The 23,504-nt window shown below is 42.0% G+C and overlaps 1 protein-coding gene across 1 annotated transcript in view; it reads left to right on the top strand.

Annotated features, from left to right (window-relative positions):
• The window catches only part of LOC134934547 (dual oxidase 1-like), a 435,381-nt gene that overhangs the window by 275,482 nt on the left and 136,395 nt on the right, over nt 1-23,504 (top strand). The window contains exons 19-21 of the mRNA XM_063929968.1: nt 4,331-4,556; nt 5,808-5,901; nt 21,397-21,572. Coding sequence (XP_063786038.1) covers nt 4,331-4,556; nt 5,808-5,901; nt 21,397-21,572 — 496 coding nt within the window. The remainder of the gene's footprint in view (nt 1-4,330; nt 4,557-5,807; nt 5,902-21,396; nt 21,573-23,504) is intronic.

Genomic DNA, 23,504 nt, shown 5'->3' with positions numbered 1-23,504 from the left:
AAACTCATAAGCATGCTCTACCCTGTGCAAAAGTGACTATAATCACCCGTTTCTCTGAGTCACTCCATTCACAAGTGGTTTTATGCTCAAAGCCCACCTGCTTTATGCATGCCCATATAAAAGCAGAATATTTGGAAGCTTTGATCTCCAAAGGAACATGATCCTGGGCCAATCCAACATGAGTAGTGATTCCTAATCAGCATGTCTAAAGTGGAGGATAGAGACATCTGGATTTCTTTTAAACCCAGTTTGATCCCCTTGTGGTGTGGCCTTATCTCAATTATTCCCCACTGGATTGGGTACCTACTTAATGATGGAAGAACACTGACAGGTCTATTTATGAAGCAGTGAAAAGAGTGGAGGAGTGAGCTAGTGGAGAACTTACCCATTGCAACCAATCAGCTGCTACTCTTCATTTTATAGAATGCTCTAGATGAATGTTACATCAACGCTTATTGGTTGCCATGGGCAGCTTCTCCACTGGCTCGCTTCTCCACTCTATTTTTACTGCTTCGTGAATAGACCCCCACATCTTTGCTAAGTGCTCAGACAGCAGGCACCCTGCAGATAAAACTCATAGAAGTCTGGTTCAGGTAAAAAACTTAACTGTTGAGTGTCTTTTAGGATAAATGTCATCCCTCAGCTTATCAACACTTCCAGCTCAACATGGCTGACTCATAGCTGAGGGAGTCTCACAATTTTAGCCAGTAACCAGCACAATTCGGTGACTGTATACCCTCATAAATCTTGGTGAAGGTAGCTCTTTTGGGTAAGATGTAATAAAATATAGTGATATTTACAGAATCATACACTTTGAAAAATTATAAATGTCCACAAAGTAACATGTAAGTACAGTCAATACAAAAATACAGTGCAAGCAATACACTGCTGTGAGAGAGGTTTGCAGGCAGGTTTATACTTTATTTTCAGTATGCCCATCACTCTGTTCTCACTATACAAAGGTATCTTAGGTGTATACTGTACGTCTATCTAAGAAGCAGGTAGTTAGTCACAGTGCTGAAAGTTGGGTTGTACGGGGTGGTACGGAGTACCATTAAGAAATATGGTGGTGGTACTCAGTATCACCAGCCCACCACTAAGGCCTAATTTATAAGGGGAATTTTTGTGTGTAGGACATAAAATGGTGTCAGTGGCATAACGGTGTGTGGCATAATATGTAATAGGCATTACAGTGTATGATATAATATGTAAGGCAGTACGGTGTGTGGCATTATGTGTAATGGGTGTTACGGTGTCTGGTATAATGTGTAATGGGCATTACGGTGTGGGGCCTAATGTGTAATGGGCATTACGGTGTTTGGCATAATGTGTAAAGGGCCATACGGTGGCATAATGTGGCCATGTCCCTATTGTCATGTAGCCACTCCCCTAGTTTACTGTGACCATGCCCCCTCATGACATGGGACCATGTCCATTTTTATCAGTACCACTACTGAATTGGGGGTATGGCCAACGTGTGGTGGCATATTACATTGGAAAAGAGGAAATATTTAAAAATCCTAAACTGGTGACAGGGCTAGTTCTAGACCTTGTGGAAGTAAGGGCGGAAGTTTCATTTGGTCGCCCCCATGTTTAAAGTAGGGACAGTGCGCATCGAAGGCACACACCAAAACATGGGGGCATGGTTTCCTTGGGAAGGGGTGTGGCCACATAATAATACCTATTCAGATTACACCACACAGTATTGTCTATTATTCACATTACACTACACAGTAATACCCCTTATACACTTTACGCCACACAGTAGAGTCCATTATACATGTTATACCACAGTAGAACCGCTTATATACATTAAACCACAGTAGAGCCACTTACAGATGTTATGCCACAGTAGAGCCACTTATACATGTTACTCTGCAGATTCTAATGAAGAGAGAGAGGTGCTGCAGCATCAATGTAGAGAGAGGTGCTGTAGCAGCTGGGCCAGAGAGTTTCTGCAGCAGCCAAGGCAGAAAGAGGTGCTATGGCAGCTGGGGCAGAGAGAGGTGCTGCAGCAACTGGGGCAAAGAGTGGTATATCAGTAGAGAAATAACCCTGCTACAGAACTACAAGCAGACAGTGAGACATATAAATAGGGTGGGCAGAGCTTTGGCATTTGCCTGCTGTCAGTGTCTCCTGCTGTCGCCTCTGGCCTGCCCTGTTCCCTACTTAATCTCTGAGTCCTAGTCAGTGTCTGTCCCCTCTGCTTCTCCTCCTCCTGCTCTGCTGCTGTCTGTACAGCGGCCTGTGGAATAGTGGATGGAGGGAGGGGGGTGGTCAGGTGGTGGTGCCCCCTCTTACTTTTCCAGCGCCTGGAGTTCACGCTCCACCGGAGCCACCCTCGCTACACCCCTGATTAGGGCAAAGGTAAGATAAAAGCTACTATTGGCATCATATATTTAAAGATATTTAAAATATGTGTAATATGCTGTACCCAACAGGCTATTATATCCATAGTGAGCTCCTAGCAACTAATACAAACTTACATGTTTGATATATTCAGAAAAATGTATATCAACTGTTGAATACACACACACTCACACAAACACACACACACTCACACAAACACACACACACAGGTTTGGATATGCTTTACCGTGGCCGGAGAGCCTGGCGGTCAGCATACCGACTGCAGGATCCCAGCAGCGGAATGCTGGGGGGGGGGGGGGGTGCCAGTGCAACAAGCCCCTTGTGGGGGCGAGGGGGCGAGCACAGGATCTATTCCCACTCTGGGTGACACCCATGAGTGAGAGTAGTCCTTGCTAGTCAGCATGCTGACTGTGGGGATTTAGTGAGTGCGGGATGTAGCCACCGGTAATGTGACTGGCGTTCTCCTGACCGCCGGTCACATTACTACATCCCCACACATACATATATATTACACAAGTAGAGTGAATTCTACTACAGTATAAAGGTCTGTCATGGGATGCAGTCAGTTTACTGGCAGTCCTGGCATTCAAGAGACCGATGCCGGAATCCTGGCACCCCCAAATAGACCGACAGCCTGAATCCTGACACCGGCCTGATTCTCCCACTTGGTTGGTGGATTCACGCCACCAACTGAGTGGGAATAGAACCTGTGGTGAGCGCAGCTCATCACCGGGCCCCATGCATGGCGAGCGGAGCGGGCCCGCGAGGGTATTCGCTGCCTCGCCACTGGGATTCTGGCAAAGTCAGTATAGTGATAGCTGTCCTCCCATCTAGTGAGATATCGTATGTATTCCCCTGTCATAATATACTTATCCTTTGTTAATCTTTGGCATTCCTAGACAGACAGTATCTTAGCCAATGTCCATTTTAGTACACACAGGGGGTCATTCCAAGTTGATCGCTCGCTCACTATTTTTTGCAGCGCTGCAGATAGTCGCCACCTATAGGGGAGTGTATGTTTGCTTTGCAAGTGTGTGAACGCATGTGCAGCCGCCCTGTACCAAAACGTTTTTTAGAGTTTCTGAGTAGCTCAGACCTTACTCAGCCGCTGTGATCACTTCAGCCTGTTCTTGTAAGGAATTGACATCAGACACCCGCCCTGCAAACGCTTGGACACGCCTGCGTTTTTCCGAACACTCCCAGAAAACGGTCAGTTGCCACCCACAAATGCCTTCTTCCTGTCAATCTCCTTGTGATCGCCTGTGCGAATGGATTCTTTGTTAAACCATCGTTCAGCAACGATCTGCTTTGTACCCGTACGATGTGCCTGCACATTGCGGTGCATACGCATGCGCAGTGAAAAATCCTAGCGTGCGATCAGTTTGGAATGACCCCCATAATACCTCTGTTTGTGCTACTGGCAAGATCGATTAACTGGTACAGCAAAAACTTGCACTCAATAGTGCTCTGGCAGCTGACCTAGTTTATTAAATTATGACATTAATCAAGTTAGGCTAATATATGTCAGCATAGCAGTCCCATATGCAAAAAAAGTGTTAAAACTAAGCACAGATAGTAAAACAGGATATTTCCATGAATGACATCATATTAATCATACAGTAGCAGTTGTCAGAGAGCTTACAATTTGTTTTATTTACAGATGTGACTGAGGGGTCTATTCATGATGCAGTGAAAAGAGTGGAGAAGTGAGCCAGCGGAGAAGTTGCCAATTGCAACCAATCTGCTTTTAAGTAACATTTATCAAGTGCATTCTATAAAATTATATGGAGCAGCTGATTGGTTGCCATGGGCAACTTCTCCAATCTTTTTACTGCTTCATGGATAGACCCCTGAGTTTAGTAAAACATTATTATATTTTTATAAGTTCGAAATGTTAACATCATACCTATGTAAATCTCGTGACATACAGTATATACTGTACCTTTTGTGGACACTGCAGGTTCTTCACATTGATCAGTCAGGCATTGAAGGCTTCACAGCAGGAAGTTCAGAGAAGGTGAGAGAGGCTCTTAAATGTGAACTGAGCAGAACAGAGTTTGCAGATTCTCTGGGACTTAAGCCACATTCAATGTTTGTGGAGTCGATGTTCTCTCTTGCAGATGAAGATGGAAATGGATATCTTTCTTTCAGGGAGTTCCTAAACATATTATTGACATTAATGAAAGGTTAGTTTCCGTGACAATAATGTACGACTGTACATATCTGACATTAGAGATAACTGAGTAAACTCACTATGAACTGAAACACTATTTTTGTGCACTCCTGTTTAAAAAAATCATTAACCAATTTTATTGCGATATTAAATTTTATATAGTAACCCAGCTACAAATACAGTACAAATATACTGTGTTTTTCTATAGGAAAATTGTAAGTGATTATATGGTTATATGTCTAAATGAAACTGTCAGTGTGGCCTGGGGAAGAATATTAGGCTTGAAGTCAGGGCTAGTTGTCAACAAAATAGAGTACTAGGCAAAAATGATTATGCCAAATGTAACCTATGCAGTGCTATATCCGGTGCCAAGACTGATACAGAGTAATACTGCATCTTGTGCAAAGTCTAGTACTGTAAGCAATGCTGTATATGGTGTCATGACTAATGTAGTGTCATACTAATAGCGGTATGTAGTAATTAATACCAAGTCTATTACTGTACACACACACATTTTATATATATATATACTTGTGGTCAGTCCGGCACTCCTAACACGATGAATGATGTTGCCCAGGTGCCATCCGTCACATGGTATGGATACAGGAACAGAAAAAACTGCGGCACTCCGGGACTTTTAGAGTCAAAAACTTGTGTATTACAGCATTACAAACAAAGCAGATGCCAAGTTGCCAACGTTTCGGGGGCCTTAGCCCCTTTGTCAAGGTGTGTCATTGCACTGTTTGTAATGCTGTTATCCACAAGTTTTTGACTCTAAAAGTCCCAGAGTGCCGCTGTTTTTTTCTCTTCCTGTATGTGTATATATATATATATAGTAAATGGCAGCAGGTTGTTTCAGGGGGAAGCAGTTAATATACCGCCAGTCAGGATCCCGGCGATCACAATATAGATGCCAGAATACCACCGAGCGATGAAATTCCTCTGTTTGAATACCGGTGACACAGCATAGAAAGAACATATAACCTGAGCCTGCAAAGGGCTTTCTAGGGCTTGACCCGCTGCTGGCATACTAGTGGCTGGGAGGCAGCTGTCGGCCGCCGTTATATTATACTGAATCCATTTCATGCCTATTTCAGGAGCTATTCTATGGTTGACGTGATTGAGGGGTATTACCCTCTAGGCACCAGCAATTTACCTGTTCAGCTCTCTAGGTTTTTGTTATGTGTACAATTATCTTGTGTTTTGCTTTATAAAGTTTCATAATATTTTCTGTTTTTTATCAATATTCATTTATTCATTGTAGGTTCACCTGAGGAAAAATCCAAATTAATGTTTACTATGTATGATATTGATGGGAATGGTTTTCTTTCGAAGGAAGAGTTTTTTACAATGCTAAAGTAAGCATATTCTATTTCTCTTAGCATATGCAAGTAGGTTAAAAATCATTCTCACTGGAGCTGCTAGTCATCTCACATCCACACCTGAAAGGTGGGTTACTGTATGGCCCACTCAAATCCATACACACTGTGCTTGTGCTTTCCTATTGGTTTAGGTTTTGCAATGACAGGCAAGCAGTCTACTCCCACTGTGCACTTACAATTGTCTTTAATTTAAATTATAGGCCAGACAATTTGCACCAGCAAGCATATTTAATAAAAGTGCACACTTCAAATACAGGTAAAGATTAGGATCCCGGCAGTCAGAATCTCAACTTCGGAATCCCGACACTACTTGGAATTCTGACACCGGCATACTGAATAGGGTCACCAGTCCAGCATCGGGATCCCGAATGAGCACCTGCCGAGCCGGCGGAGAGGCAATCCGATAGGAGAGGGGGAGGAGGTTACATTTAGGTTGCGGGTTAGGGTTAAGATTAAGATGCAGGGAAGGAAGTGTTAGGTTTAGGCACCCCCGGGGAGGCTGCGGGAGGGTTAGGTTTAGGCTGCTAGAAAGGAGGGTTAGGTTAGGGGGGCAGTGGGGGGAAGGTCAGCATACTAACTTTCCCTTGTTGGGATTCTCGTTATCGGGATGCCATGGTTGGTATTTTGACTGCCAGCATCCTAACTGCCAGTATTTCAATTCCAACCTGTAAAGAATACCCAAAGAAAAATAATGTACATTAAATGATTTGTGTTTCAGTTAAAAATTAGCTGCAGTTATAAATTAGCTGCAGGCAGTCTAAATAGGTTTTAACTTCTCTAACATTTTTAAATATGATACAGCAAAAGGAAAGGGATAATATGCAACAAGTTTATAATTTGGTTTTCATGTTTTTTTAAAACTTTAAAAAAAGAAACAGATTTATCTAGGATTACTATAAATTCTGTTTCTGAGTCCCAGTCATTTAAAAAATATTTTTTTTCCTTTTTAAATAAAACAAAACTATTATTAATAGTGACACAGTGTATATACTATATTATTAGATGGATTGTGTTACTGGGTGCCTGCCTGTTAAGTACCGCCTATCTGTCTGTGCTGCAAAATAATTCTTATCTGCTCTTTTAAAATGTAATCAAGTGATGCCACGTATGTCATATTATAGTAGCAGGGTTGTGTTTCAAAATGGGTGTCTGTCTGATAAGTAGCACATATCTGTCTGTACTAGAAATTAATAATAATCATTATTATTATTGAAGACCAATTGCTCCTGCTCTTTTAAAATGTAAACAAGTGATGTAGCAAATATTCTTTTAGCTGGGTTGTGTTACATACTGGGTGTCAGCCTGATATGTATCGCCTATCTATCTGTACTACAAAATAATTCTTATTCTTACCCAATCCTGACAACATATGTCAAGGCATCTGTAAAATTTGTGAGGCCAAAGGTAGCAGAGGTAGGGACATTAACCATCTAGGCACTTCATCCCTGTTACGTCATTTGCAGCAAGTTTATGCAAATTTTTTATCAAAAATCTGAAAAATCCTGTAAAATAATAAAAAGCAGTCCAGCATCAGCTACCCGCAGTTTGGGAACCTTGTGAGCGATCAGTGTAAAAGTTCCAAAAAATGGGGAAAAACTGAAAATTAATTACAAATTCTATGAGGAAGACCTGTGATACCAATAACAGCAAACAGAAACTTCTTCTGTAATGTTGGATTCCAGTTGTGATGAGCTATTATTTTGTGATGGTGATATTAACAACAGCGAGGACAGTGATGATGAGGATGATGATGAGTTTGACATGTTCCAAATATGACTATGAAGAACAACACTGTTAGCTGCCTTAAGTCCATTGGTAGATTTGTTTACCCAAACCACAAAAGCACTTCAGCCACAAAAATGGCAGTTTCTGTCACTGAAGTGCTTGGTTTGTTAAACTGTGCATGTCCTTTATAAAATACAACATAAGGTTGGTTAGTGGGGTGCAAGGATAATTCCATCATGGACCACTTTTCTTTATGTATATATATATATTTACATTTAGATATTTATTGCACAGCAAAAATATAATTCAATAACAAAATAAAGCAGGAATACAAAACAATAGAGAAAGTGTGCTGTCTGTCTTTTGTTTTTTTTGGGTGGAGGTAACAATGTTCAACTTACTTGATGTCCTTTTCAGTTTCAGTAAAGAGGCAAAAAAAATAAATAAAAATTAAATAAATAAATAAATAAACAAATAAATAAAAAATAAATAAAGATGTTACAAACAGGTGGGGAAGGGTTGCATTAAAGAGCCACAATGCAATTGTATACTCACATACAAAATGCAGCTATTTTATGTAAACACATATAGCCATGTTCTTAACTATACAGAAAAAAACTATTATTTGTTAACTCCATATACAGAAACATAGCCAGGTTAACGGGGCACAGAGCATACTGTACCCTGGGCCCCCCTTTGCCAGGGAGCCCCCAGGCAGTGCACACTGACATCGCTAGCTTTCTCGATTATGCCGCAGCAGAACCAGGCAGCAGAAATTCGATCAAGGAAGTATGCAGTGCAGGCAGAGACACATCAGTATCAGATTTCATGAGCTACTGATGAGCTTTTTGACCAGAGGAGAGATAGGAGGGTGGAGAGAGCTGTGAGTGACACAGGGATCCCAGCTTCTCCTCCTTCCCACCTGGGTGTCTGGACTTTGTTTAATCTGTTATATAATGAGTGTCTAGACACACACATACACACACAGTCTTCTTGAGTCCTGTCCTAGGGTACAAGTAATACAGAGGCTGATGCTATTCTTGCATGTGATAAGATAAATTATAGATTTTATTTTTCTATTTGTATTTTATGGTTGTTTAAGTTGTTTTTGTTCCACTACAAGAAAATTCTATAAAATCATTGTCTTTCAATTAGGTGGTGCTATAAATAGTACCCAGGCATTATTAAACTATTAGTTTAAATCTAATATACACCATTGGTGTAAACTTAATATACACAATCCATACATCCCAACATGACCCATTCCAGGAGGGATAAAATGCTCTCTACCTGGACGTCCTTCTTAAGTTATGATTGCAATCACCTGCATTAAAACACCTTTCTTATTAATTAAATAGTTCAACACAGGTGACACCAATCATATATTAAGAGGGAAGTTCAGATAAAGAGCATTTTGTCCCTACTGGAATTGACATGTTGGGAGGTATGCACAATCTAGTATTCACCCCCCCCCCCTTCCTCTTCTAGGACTCCCCTGTCTTAAGTGCCTTGGCAACCCCAAGTCTTAATACAGCCCTGCACAGAAACATTATAGTAAAGGTGATGGAATTGTCATGAGAAGATCCTCACCTTCTTGACCCCTAATAAATATTTTCCAACCATGTCAATTAACAGAGTGATGAGTTCAACAATGAGTATGGTATTCCCAATGTTTCCATTTTATATGGAAATTGTGTTTTAGCTATAATTTTACTTAATGGAGGTGGAAAGGGGTATTTCCAATTTCTAATTTTTAGTTGCTATTAGTAATTGGCATAACAATTAATTATGTTGTTTTGGGTTGTCTGTAGGATAGAATTGGAGCAAAACGATTAACGGAGAAAGTTGTATATTGTATAATCTATTACTTTGGAGATTAGATTAAATACCTCATGCCACAATTGCTGAACCCTTTGAAAAGACCATAAAATGTTGAATATATCCACCTGTAGGCCTGTACAGTACACTTCCTCCAGCAAAGTCTAGATTGTGAAGGCCACATCTTATGAATTTTTTTGGAATAAGGTACAGTCTACGGAGTAGTTTAAATTGTAGTTCAGTATGGTTAAGGCATTTAGACATAGAATGTGTAGTTAAATTATTTACCATTGTTTAATTGTAAATATAGTTTGCACCTCCCCTTCACATTGTAGTTGAGCTTTGGATTTATCTTCTGGGTAGTTGCTTAGTATACAAGAATACCAAAACCCAATTGAGCCCTTAATATTGCCTTTATTTAGCTGAACTAGTAAATCTAAAGGTGGGGGCTCAAGATTACTTTGAGTTTTAAACGTACTTGATCCAATGATGGATACTCATATATGTAAAATATTCACCCATGGGTAAATTATATTGAGCCTTCAATACATAAAATTTTATAATTATATTTCCGTTCATCTTGTTAGCAATCTGCTATACACTCTTAGTGCAGCATAAGTAGCATTGATATGTGGATTCCACCTAGAGAGTCCTACCTGTGACACTGTACTGAATGCCAATGTTAACTCCTTCTCCAAAACCACTAGTTTATCTTATGCTTTGAGAGAATAGAAAATAGAATGGGGTATATAGAGAATACTGGGATGTAACTTGCAAGGCGTCCATAATAAATCCTTTTTGGGATGGTGTGGTAGCAATGCTTTTTTTCTAAATTGACCCATGGTTTTGTACCAGAAGGACCTAACCAGTCGCTGAGCTGGGCCACTTGACAGGCTACATGATAGTCTGGTAGGCTAGGGACTGCCATTCTGCCTAGTTTTTTTTAGACCTAACTGGCCTTGAATAGGCCAATCTTGGGGTATACTTTTCCATATCAGTATATTTTAAAGTCAACTTACGGGCCAAGTCATTATAGTGTCGTGGGATAGTATATGTATTGTTTGAAACTAATACATCAATTTCTAAGAATTTCTTCCTAAAGTCTCTTTTTCTTTTTGAAATTTTAATGAATAACCAATTCAATAGATATCGAAACCTTACATTAGGATTCTTATTTTTTTATACTTTTCTAATTAATTATTTCTAAATTCTTTTTCATTTTTAAATTTGAATGAATAATCAATTCAATACATTTTAAAAAATTACATTAGGATTCTTGTTTTTTGTTTTGTTTTTTACTTTTCTAATACTTTATTCCTAAATTCTCTTATTCTTGTTTACATTTTAATGACTAATCTATCGCAATTACATTTTAATTAATTAGATGTAATCAGTCAGAAATAATTAATCAGAATTACTGTAAGCAATCAGAATTTATCAAATCTTACGTTCAGATGCTTGGTTTCTGTTTAATAATTTGTCCCACATTGCTCTTTTTTTAAATCAATAAATGAATTGAATAACCAATCAATGCTTTACCTGCCTTCCGCTAAATATTTCACCTCCATTTCCCTGTACTGCCCTCGGGTCTCTGTTCTTAATAATGAGAACATTCTATGGGACTTTACAGGTTATTAAACTGCCATCCTGTCTGCCACTGTTGTGCTGCAATGTTTCGTAGGTCTGCTATATTTTTTTAAAGTAGCTGCTTTGTTATGAACCCTCTGGAGTGCCACAGAACCAAAACTCACAGGATGAAGTATTAAATATAAATTATGTTTTTTTAGCGTTATACTTATGTCAGGGGAGTGCAGATAAACTTGATATGCAGATTACTGGAAACTTTGCAATACTAATGACAGAAGCAGAGTCCAGAAACAATAGCAGGATGAAAATGTGGTGAACGGCAGAAATAAAGTAAATACCTAAACAAATATCAGACTGGTATCCTGATAAATGAATAAGTTCCTTAGCTCTGCAGTTACAGAGGTTCACAGGAGCATAAGTCCAGAAATATCCAAATGGAGGGAAATCAGAAGACTTGCAGGAGTTTCTAGCTTGGCACTAATGGAAGCTTGCAGGAACTGGCACAGGAATCCAAAGTGCTTGCAGACAGAAACATTAATCCAAACAGAAGTCTCTTGGTTTTGCAGACAGAAGAATTAATGGCAGATTCAAATAACATTAACAGGCAACACAGATCAGAATGACTGGACAGACTGTGAGCTGGAACATAGAATATACAATCCAGGAAAAACAATGACCAGCAAGGTGCATGGTGAGGAATAAATAGCCAGTGAGGCCAGTGCAGGTGATTAAACAGGGAAGACACTCCTTCATGTGAGGAGAAAGGAGAAAATGTCCAAACAAAACAGCAGCACCTCTGGTAGTGCAGAGGTACTGTACGTCAGACTAACAATAAATAGAGTCCTAGCAGTGTTTGTGCCGCTGCTCTGTCACTTCATTTATCCAGCCAGCTCGCTGCAGCTTTTGCTCAATATTGGTGAACAGTATTGTGAGCTTTGAGGTGGTCAAAACTGATTGCAAATTAGTGGAAATGATTATTATTGCTGTTAATACTTGAGTCCAGTTTAAATGATTTATCTGTTTCTATCAAGAAATCCAAATCCAAATCAGAACCAAAGCACTTCAGGGTGGTTTTGCCACTACCAAAAGACAAAAACAAAACTTTAAAGGGCATATTACTAAACTGCATGTTTTTATGTTGCCCATAGCAACTAATCAGATTCTAGCTATTATCTTCTAGAAGGTGCTAGATACATGATAAGTAATATCTGATTGGTTGTTATGGGCAACATCTCCACTTGTAAAACTCACAGTTTATTAAATATACCACTCAGGGTGGTTTTAGCAAAACCAAAACACGAGGGTCAGCGTGGGTTGAGATGGATATCCCAATGAGCGGGATGCCAGCTGTCAGAATTCCTTCCCCCAATGACCCTCTAACCCTCCCTGTTTGCAGCCTAAACCTAACTCTCCTGCCCCATGCAGTATAATCCTAACCCTCCCCAGTGGTACCTAACCCTCCCCCCCCTCCCCACTGCCTGAACCTAACCCCCTCTGCAGCCTAATGCTAACCCTCCCTGGGGGTACCTAACCCTGACCCACCCTCCCCGCAGCCTAACCCTACCGTACAGCTTACCTCTCCACCGGCATAGCAGTGTAGTGATCAGGACTCAAGGTGTCGAGATGCTGGCAACAGGATTGTGATCCCTGTTGGGATTTCGGCACTGGCATTACATGACTTGTCGGTATTCCGGCGTCGGCAGTTTGACATCTTTAATATACAGTAATAATATTTGTGTGGCAGTGGTCTTAGGGGAGTGCTAAAACTTAATGGAAGTAGCTTAATTTTTTTTCTATCAGAAAGTAATAACAATAACTGCTTCTTATTTTCAGATGAGAAATATCTTTTTGTATACAGAAAATAAAAATATTTTAGTAGGCTTCAAGAACACATGTTGAATGCTTAACATTTATCTGCATGTGTTCAAGGCCTATGGTCGAAAAGAAAATTTTAAAAAGGAGAAGCTACTTTGTGACAGCAAGGCTTAGTGACCTGCTTTACAAAGAGCAGCAACATTATTACTACAAAAACAAACAAAATAACTAATATTGGTATTCCCATAAGAGTTAATGTTATTAAGAATGAAATGAGGAGGTTCTTACTGCTATGTTTGTAAACTGAATAGAAAAAATTTAGTTGAATTTTCCAGCACTCAACAGATTACAAACAACTCTGTATATGATTATTTGTGTACCGCATGGTAAAAGATAAGATAATATGTAAATTTATCATTTAGACGTATCAGTTAAAAATATAAAATTACTTTAAGTTTAGCTGTTTATAGTATAAGCTATATCTGTCTACTTTTGCCTGCTGTTATCTGGGAAATCACAGGGAGGGGCAATGAAGGTGGGAAGAGCGTGGTGTAGCAACAGGAATTGTACATCCCGTCACCATGGTGTAACGCAATTCATGGCAAAACACTGTGGGGCCACATAGTGATGCAATTTGCAGTGAATTTTCACTGCCATTTTGCCAATTTCATGGATGAAGCATGTGGGATCCAGAGGGGTTGTCTATTCTGCAAGGAGAATTCTTATACATTTGTGAGTCTCCTAGAAAGTAGTTATAAATACTAGAGATGAGCGGGTTCGGTTTCTCTGAATCCGAACCCGCCCGAACTTCATGGTTTTTTTCACGGGTCCGAGCAGACTCGGATCCTCCCGCCTTGCTCGGTTAACCCGAGCGCGCCCGAACGTCATCATGACGCTGACGGATTCTCGCGAGACTCGGATTCTATATAAGGAGCCGCGCGTCGCCGCCATTTTCACACGTGCATTGAGATTGATAGGGAGAGGACGTGGCTGGCGTCCTCTCCATTTAGATTAGAAGAGAGAGAGAGAGAGAGAGAGATTGACCTGATTTACTGGAGCTTAGGAGTACTGTAGAAGTGTAGAGAGTGCAGAGTTTACTAGTGACTGACCACAGTGACCACCAGACAGTGCAGTTTTATTTAATATATCCGTTCTCTGCCTGAAAAAAACGATACACACAGTGACTCAGTCACATACCATATCTGTGTGCACTGCTCAGCCCAGTGTGCTGCATCATCTATGTATATATATCTGACTGTGCTCAGCTCACACAGCTTATAATTGTGGGGGAGACTGGGGAGCACTGCAGTGCCAGTTATAGGTTATAGCAGGAGCCAGGAGTACATATTATATTAAAATTAAACAGTGCACACTTTTGCTGCAGGAGTGCCACTGCCAGTGTGACTGACCAGTGACCTGACCACACTGACCACCAGTATAGTTAGTAGTATACTATATTGTGATTGCCTGAAAAAGTTAAACACTCGTCGTGTGACTTCACTTGTGTGGTGTTTTTTTTTTTATTCTATAAAAAACTCATTCTGCTGACAGACAGTGTCCAGCAGGTCCGTCATTATATAATATATACCTGTCCGGCTGCAGTAGTGATATATATATATATTTTTTATATCATTATTTATCATCCAGTCGCAGCAGACACAGTACGGTAGTTCACGGCTGTAGCTACCTCTGTGTCGGCACTCGGCAGTCCATCCATAATTGTATACCACCTACCCGTGGTTTTTTTTTCTTTCTTCTTTATACATACATACTACTACATCTCTTTATCAACCAGTCTATATTAGCAGCAGACACAGTACAGTACGGTAGTTCACGGCTGTAGCTACCTCTGTGTCGGCACTCGGCAGTCCGTCCATAATTGTATACCACCTACCCGAGGTTTTTTTTTCTTTCTTCTTTATACATACATACTACTACATCTCTTTATCAACCAGTCTATATTAGCAGCAGACACAGTACAGTACGGTAGTTCACGGCTGTAGCTACCTCTGTGTCGGCACTCGGCAGTCCGTCCATAATTGTATACCACCTACCCGAGGTTTTTTTTTCTTTCTTCTTTATACATACATACTACTACATCTCTTTATCAACCAGTCTATATTAGCAGCAGACACAGTACAGTACGGTAGTTCACGGCTGTAGCTACCTCTGTGTCGGCACTCGGCAGTCCGTCCATAATTGTATACCACCTACCCGAGGTTTTTTTTTTCTTTCTTCTTTATACATACATACTACTACATCTCTTTATCAACCAGTCTATATTAGCAGCAGACAGTACAGTACGGTAGTTCACGGCTGTAGCTACCTCTGTGTCGGCACTCGGCAGTCCGTCCATAATTGTATACCACCTACCCGTGGTTTTTTTTTCTTTCTTCTTTATACTTATACATACTACTACATCTCTTTATCAACCAGTCTATATTAGCAGCAGACACAGTACAGTACGGTAGTCCACGGCTGTAGCTACCTCTGTTTCGGCACTCGGCAGTCCGTCCATAATTGTATACCACCTACCCGTGGTTTTTTTTTCTTTCTTCTTTATACTTATACATACTACTACATCTCTTTATCAACCAGTCTATATTAGCAGCAGACACAGTACAGTACGGTAGTCCACGGCTGTAGCTACCTCTGTGTCGGCACTCGGCAGTCCGTCCATAATTGTATACCACCTACCCGTGGTTTTTTTTTCTTTCTTCTTTATACTTATACATACTACTACATCTCTTTATCAACCAGTCTATATTAGCAGCAGACACAGTACAGTACGGTAGTCCACGGCTGTAGCTACCTCTGTGTCGGCACTCGGCAGTCCGTCCATAATTGTATACCACCTACCCATGGTTTTTTTTTCTTTCTTCTTTATACTTATACATACTACTACATCTCTTTATCAACCAGTCTATATTAGCAGCAGACACAGTACAGTACGGTAGTCCACGGCTGTAGCTACCTCTGTGTCGGCACTCGGCAGTCCGTCCATAATTGTATACCACCTACCCGTTGTTTTTTTTTCTTTCTTCTTTATACTTATACATACTACTACATCTCTTTATCAACCAGTCTATATTAGCAGCAGACACAGTACAGTACGGTAGTCCACGGCTGTAGCTACCTCTGTGTCGGCACTCGGCAGTCCGTCCATAATTGTATACCACCTACCCGTGGTTTTTTTTTCTTTCTTCTTTATACTTATACATACTACTACATCTCTTTATCAACCAGTCTATATTAGCAGCAGACACAGTACAGTACGGTAGTTCACGGCTGTAGCTACCTCTGTGTCGGCACTCGGCAGTCCGTCCATAATTGTATACTAGTATCCATCCATCTCCATTGTTTACCTGAGGTGCCTTTTAGTTGTGCCTATTAAAATATGGAGAACAAAAATGTTGAGGTTCCAAAATTAGGGAAAGATCAAGATCCACTTCCACCTCATGCTGAAGCTGCTGCCACTAGTCATGGCCGAGACGATGAAATGCCAGCAACGTCGTCTGCCAAGGCCGATGCCCAATGTCATAGTACAGAGCATGTCAAATCCAAAGCACCAAATATCAGTAAAAAAAGGACTCCAAAACCTAAAATAAAATTGTCGGAGGAGAAGCGTAAACTTGCCAATATGCCATTTACCACACGGAGTGGCAAGGAACGGCTGAGGCCCTGGCCTATGTTCATGGCAAGTGGTTCAGCTTCACATGAGGATGGAGGCACTCAGCCTCTCGCTAGAAAAATGAAAAGACTCAAGCTGGCAAAAGCAGTAGCACCGCAAAGAACTGTGCGTTCTTCGAAATCCCAAATCCACAAGGAGAGTCCAATTGTGTCGGTTGCGATGCCTGACCTTCCCAACACTGGACGTGAAGAGCATGCGCCTTCCACCATTTGCACGCCCCCTGCAAGTGCTGGAAGGAGCACCCGCAGTCCAGTTCCTGATAGTCAGATTGAAGATGTCAGTGTTGAAGTACACCAGGATGAGGAGGATATGGGTGTTGCTGGTGCTGGGGAGGAAATTGACCAGGAGGATTCTGATGGTGAGGTGGTTTGTTTAAGTCAGGCACCCGGGGAGACACCTGTTGTCCGTGGGAGGAATATGGCCGTTGACATGCCTGGTGAAAATACCAAAAAAATCAGCTCTTCGGTGTTGAGGTATTTCAACAGAAATGCGGACAACAGGTGTCAAGCCGTGTGTTCCCTTTGTCAAGCTGTAATAAGTAGGGGTAAGGACGTTAACCACCTCGGAACATCCTCCCTTATACGTCACCTGCAGCGCATTCATAATAAGTCAGTGACAAGTTCAAAAACTTTGGGTGACAGCGGAAGCAGTCCACTGACCAGTAAATCCCTTCCTCTTGTAACCAAGCTCACGCAAACCACCCCACCAACTCCCTCAGTGTCAATTTCCTCCTTCCCCAGGAATGCCAATAGTCCTGCAGGCCATGTCACTGGCAATTCTGACGAGTCCTCTCCTGCCTGGGATTCCTCCGATGCATCCTTGCGTGTAACGCCTACTGCTGCTGGCGCTGCTGTTGTTGCTGCTGGGAGTCGATGGTCATCCCAGAGGGGAAGTCGTAAGACCACTTTTACTACTTCCACCAAGCAATTGACTGTCCAACAGTCCTTTGCGAGGAAGATGAAATATCACAGCAGTCATCCTACTGCAAAGCGGATAACTGAGGCCTTGGCATCCTGGGTGTTGAGAAACGTGGTTCCGGTATCCATCATTACTGCAGAGCCAACTAGAGACTTGTTGGAGGTACTGTGTCCCCGGTACCAAATACCATCTAGGTTCCATTTCTCTAGGCAGGCGATACCGAAAATTTACACAGACCTCAGAAAAGAGTCACCAGTGTCCTAAAAAATGCAGCTGTACCCAATGTCCACTTAACCACGGACATGTGGACAAGTGGAGCAGGGCAGGGTCAGGACTATATGACTGTGACAGCCCACTGGGTAGATGTATGGACTCCCGCCGCAAGAACAGCAGCGGCGGCACCAGTAGCAGCATCTCGCAAACGCCAACTCTTTCCTAGGCAGGCTACGCTTTGTATCACCGCCTTCCAGAATACGCACACAGCTGAAAACCTCTTACGGCAACTGAGGAAGATCATCGCGGAATGGCTTACCCCAATTGGACTCTCCTGTGGATTTGTGGCATCGGACAACGCCAGCAATATTGTGTGTGCATTAAATATGGGCAAATTCCAGCACGTCCCATGTTTTGCACATACCTTGAATTTGGTGGTGCAGAATTTTTTAAAAAACGACAGGGGCGTGCAAGAGATGCTGTCGGTGGCCAGAAGAATTGCGGGACACTTTCGGCGTACAGGCACCACGTACAGAAGACTGGAGCACCACCAAAAACTACTGAACCTGCCCTGCCATCATCTGAAGCAAGAAGTGGTAACGAGGTGGAATTCAACCCTCTATATGCTTCAGAGGTTGGAGGAGCAGCAAAAGGCCATTCAAGCCTATACAATTGAGCACGATATAGGAGGTGGAATGCACCTGTCTCAAGCGCAGTGGAGAATGATTTCAACGTTGTGCAAGGTTCTGCTGCCCTTTGAACTTGCCACACGTGAAGTCAGTTCAGACACTGCCAGCCTGAGTCAGGTCATTCCCCTCATCAGGCTTTTGCAGAAGAAGCTGGAGACATTGAAGGAGGAGCTAACACGGAGCGATTCCGCTAGGCATGTGGGACTTGTGGATGGAGCCCTTAATTCGCTTAACAAGGATTCACGGGTGGTCAATCTGTTGAAATCAGAGCACTACATTTTGGCCACCGTGCTCGATCCTAGATTTAAAGCCTACCTTGGATCTCTCTTTCCGGCAGACACAAGTCTGCTGGGGTTGAAAGACCTGCTGGTGAGAAAATTGTCAAGTCAAGCGGAACGCGACCTGTCAACATCTCCTCCTTCACATTCTCCCGCAACTGGGGGTGCGAGGAAAAGGCTCAGAATTCCGAGCCCACCCGCTGGCGGTGATGCAGGGCAGTCTGGAGCGACTGCTGATGCTGACATCTGGTCCGGACTGAAGGACCTGACAACGATTACGGACATGTCATCTACTGTCACTGCATATGATTCTCTCACCATTGAAAGAATGGTGGAGGATTATATGAGTGACCGCATCCAAGTAGGCACGTCACACAGTCCATACTTATACTGGCAGGAAAAAGAGACAATTTGGAGGCCATTGCACAAACTGGCTTTATTCTACCTAAGTTGCCCTCCCACAAGTGTGTACTCCGAAAGAGTGTTTAGTGCCGCCGCTCACCTTGTCAGCAATCGGCGTACGAGGTTACATCCAGAAAATGTGGAGAAGATGATGTTCATTAAAATGAATTATAATCAATTCCTCCGCGGAGACATTGACCAGCAGCAATTGCCTCCACAAAGTACACAGGGAGCTGAGATGGTGGATTCCAGTGGGGACGAATTGATAATCTGTGAGGAGGGGGATGTACACGGTGATATATCGGAGGATGATGATGAGGTGGACATCTTGCCTCTGTAGAGCCAGTTTGTGCAAGGAGAGATTAATTGCTTCTTTTTTGGGGGGGGTCCAAACCAACCCGTCATATCAGTCACAGTCGTGTGGCAGACCCTGTCACTGAAATGATGGGTTGGTTAAAGTGTGCATGTCCTGTTTTGTTTATACAACATAAGGGTGGGTGGGAGGGCCCAAGGACAATTCCATCTTGCACCTCTTTTTTCTTTTATTTTTCTTTGCGTCATGTGCTGTTTGGGGAGGGTTTTTTGGAAGGGACATCCTGCGTGACACTGCAGTGCCACTCCTAAATGGGCCCGGTGTTTGTGTCGGCCACTACGGTCGCTAATCTTACTCACACAGCTACCTCATTGCGCCTCTTTTTTTCTTTGCGTCATGTGCTGTTTGGGGAGGGTTTTTTGGAAGGGACATCCTGCGTGACACTGCAGTGCCACTCCTAAATGGGCCCGGTGTTTGTGTCGGCCACTAGGGTCGCTTATCTTACTCACACAGTCAGCTACCTCATTGCGCCTCTTTTTTTCTTTGCGTCATGTGCTGTTTGGGGAGTGTTTTTTGGAAGGGCCATCCTGCGTGACACTGCAGTGCCACTCCTAGATGGGCCCGGTGTTTGTGTCGGCCACTAGGGTCGCTAATCTTACTCACACAGCTACCTCATTGCGCCTCTTTTTTTCTTTGCGTCATGTGCTGTTTGGGGAGGGTTTTTTGGAAGGGAAATCCTGCGTGACACTGCAGTGCCACTCCTAAATGGGCCCGGTGTTTGTGTCGGCCACTACGGTCGCTAATCTTACTCACACAGCTACCTCATTGCGCCTCTTTTTTTCTTTGCGTCATGTGCTGTTTGGGGAGCGTTTTTTGGAAGGGACATCCTGCGTGACACTGCAGTGCCACTCCTAAATGGGCCCGGTGTTTGTGTCGGCCACTAGGGTCGCTTATCTTACTCACACAGTCAGCTACCTCATTGCGCCTCTTTTTTTCTTTGCGTCATGTGCTGTTTGGGGAGTGTTTTTTGGAAGGGCCATCCTGCGTGACACTGCAGTGCCACTCCTAGATGGGCCCGGTGTTTGTGTCGGCCACTAGGGTCGCTAATCTTACTCACACAGCTACCTCATTGCGCCTCTTTTTTTCTTTGCGTCATGTGCTGTTTGGGGAGGGTTTTTTGGAAGGGACATCCTGCGTGACACTGCAGTGCCACTCCTAAATGGGCCCGGTGTTTGTGTCGGCCACTAGGGTCGCTAATCTTACTCACACAGCTACCTCATTGCGCCTCTTTTTTTCTTTGCATCATGTGCTGTTTGGGGAGGGTTTTTTGGAAGGGACATCCTGCGTGACACTGCAGTGCCACTCCTAGATGGGCCAGGTGTTTGTGTCGGCCACTAGGGTCACTTAGCTTAGTCATCCAGCGACCTCGGTGCAAATTTTAGGACTAAAAATAATATTGTGAGGTGTGAGGTATTCAGAATAGACTGAAAATGAGTGGAAATTATGGTTTTTGAGGTTAATAATAATATGGGATCAAAATGACCCCCAAATTCTATGATTTAAGCTGTTTTTTAGGGTTTTTTGAAAAAAACACCCGAATCCAAAACACACCCGAATCCGACAAAAAAAATTCGGTGAGGTTTTGCCAAAACGCGGTCGAACCCAAAACACGGCCGCGGAACCGAACCCAAAACCAAAACACAAAATCCGAAAAATTTCAGGCGCTCATCACTAATAAATACCCTAATCATATGTAAGTTATAACCCATGTGTGAGTGTGATCATGTAAAGTGATTAATATACAAGTGAAATAGAAAATAATATTTTAGTAAGTTCCAAAATAGAATCTGAAAATGGTCCCTCTTATGATAGCAAATAAGGTATGCAGCATGTAATGAGAACTGGGCAACTGATAAGTCTGCGCCCACTTACTCTTTTTTTGTGATTGAAGACCAACTGAAATGTAAAACTCAATGACATTAAGCAGATCTGTGTTATAAAAGTTTTTTTATTTTATTTTAGGTCTTTCATTGAAATATCCAACAACTGCCTCTCTAAAGACCAAGCAGAGCAAGTGATAGAAGTTATGTTTACGGAGGCAGGATTCCAGAATAAGAGCGAGCTGACTTGGGAAGATTTCCATTATCTCCTCAGAGACCATGACAAAGAACTGCGTTTTACAAAGCTACGTTTTAAGGGTAAGAAAAACACATACATGGTGTTTTGCTAGCTGTAAGTACTGCAAGCACAATAATCTTGTACCCAATTAAAACTAGAAAGAATATACAGTCTACTTAGCCATTTGCTGTGTTCAGGGTCAAAATGTATTGTATTTATTTGATCTGGATGTTCAGTTTGGTGTGCAATAAACTTGTACCAGAGGTGTTATGGGCCTGGCCATAACTAAGGCTGTGTGAGAGGGGCAGTCACCTTTGGTGCAAATCTGAAAGAAGATGCAGAGAATTCATTTTTAGGTTCATTTGATTGCAGTTGAGGGTGTGGGGGGTGTCACATTTCCTTCTTGGTGCTAACATTTCTAGTTCTTCTAGAGAGTCGAATATTAGAAAATAGTAGACAGAAGCATGCAAAGATTATTATTAAAATATATGCAGCATGCTAGGGCAAGTTATAATGACAGTTAAAACATTTTTTATGCAGTGTAGAAATCATAATTGCATCCTAATCTGGTGCCACATTGTCAATTCTATTAAGAAATGGATAATAAATATCAGGAGTGCTATAAGGGTCCGGCCTGTGCACTGACCGGAACCTGCTTACTGGATGGACATGTTTTGCCTTGATGTGACTTGTTCTCCATGCCCAATCAGTCTGTGGCTGAGCACTCTTTTCATCCCCTAAGTACTTCCTTATCCCTGTCATTAGTGGTCTATTATTAGACCAATCGAATAAGGTCTGGATGGTAACTACTGTAGTCAACCGGAGCCCTGAGCCAATTAGAATCATTATGTTCCTCAACCTATGTCAGGTCCATCCTGTGATCAGTGTGTTGTCTAGCAACGTTATTGGATCCTCTATTAAAGTAGCATATCAAAATTGCTCCCTTCAGAGCTAACATTCCACATTTACTGCTTTTGTTTCTGGTTAGAAGTACTTCATTACACGCCAGTGTTAAACAATCTGGAGGAGAGCAACAATTGTTCAGCTGTTTGTGTCACCTGATTGACATATGCACCTCCTAGCATGATGGTTGCTAGGTAACACAAAACAATCTTATATACCCTCTTCTGGAACCTGAATATGTGTGTTGATATACTGACCAATGAGAGAGGAGGCCACTACTTCATTACAGTTCATGGTCTATTGATAGATGTATTTATCGGCCAATGGTCATATTTGTTCTGTTTATCAATTGGGCAAATATGCATTTTAGCATGGTGATTGCTAAGTAGTAGAGATCAGTCATGCTTGCCCTCTTCCGGACCCTGAGTGTGTACATCACTGTTCTAAACAACAAGAGAGGAAGCTGCTACCACATTGCCGTTTCTTTGTCTTTTGATGGACACATTAATTAGCCTATGGGCATGTTTGTATTGTGGTTACTAGGTGACCAGTTGTCTATATTTGCCTAGTCATTCAATGTCACCTAAAAAACACATTGATTTACCATACATAACCTTGTGTGTCTTTTACTAGATAAGTTAATTGGCCAATTTACTTTTTGTTCTGGTTACTGGATGACCGATACAGTACATATTAAATCTACACATATTAAATCACAATTCTCTACAAAGGACCAATGAGCACCACTAGCACTTGATATTGCTGAGATTATTAAGACAAGGGCATCAACTGTTTACATTGGTTTTGAATAATTGTCTATTAAAAATTGAACAGAATTACAGTGTGTAATCTCCTACACATTTTTTTCCAATCGTGTTTTAAGTTTGCCATTCAAGTTCAAATCAATGCAAATGGATCTCCATGCAATTCTCATCTGCATCCCCCAGTATGTACCCCTGGGATGAATACACAGTGCATCTCAGACATATGTGCAGATTTAAAACATCAGGAGCCCTCAGTTACACACATTTGCAAATGTTTGATAGCTATCAGCAACGTTAAGCCATCTTTGTGCAGGTGGTCATATGCTACATAATACTAGCCCTGCT

The sequence above is a fragment of the Pseudophryne corroboree genome, chromosome 6, assembly GCF_028390025.1.
Source record: "Pseudophryne corroboree isolate aPseCor3 chromosome 6, aPseCor3.hap2, whole genome shotgun sequence".
NCBI classification, from domain to species: Eukaryota; Metazoa; Chordata; class Amphibia; order Anura; family Myobatrachidae; genus Pseudophryne; species Pseudophryne corroboree.
This window is presented reverse-complemented; position numbering and strand designations above follow the sequence as displayed.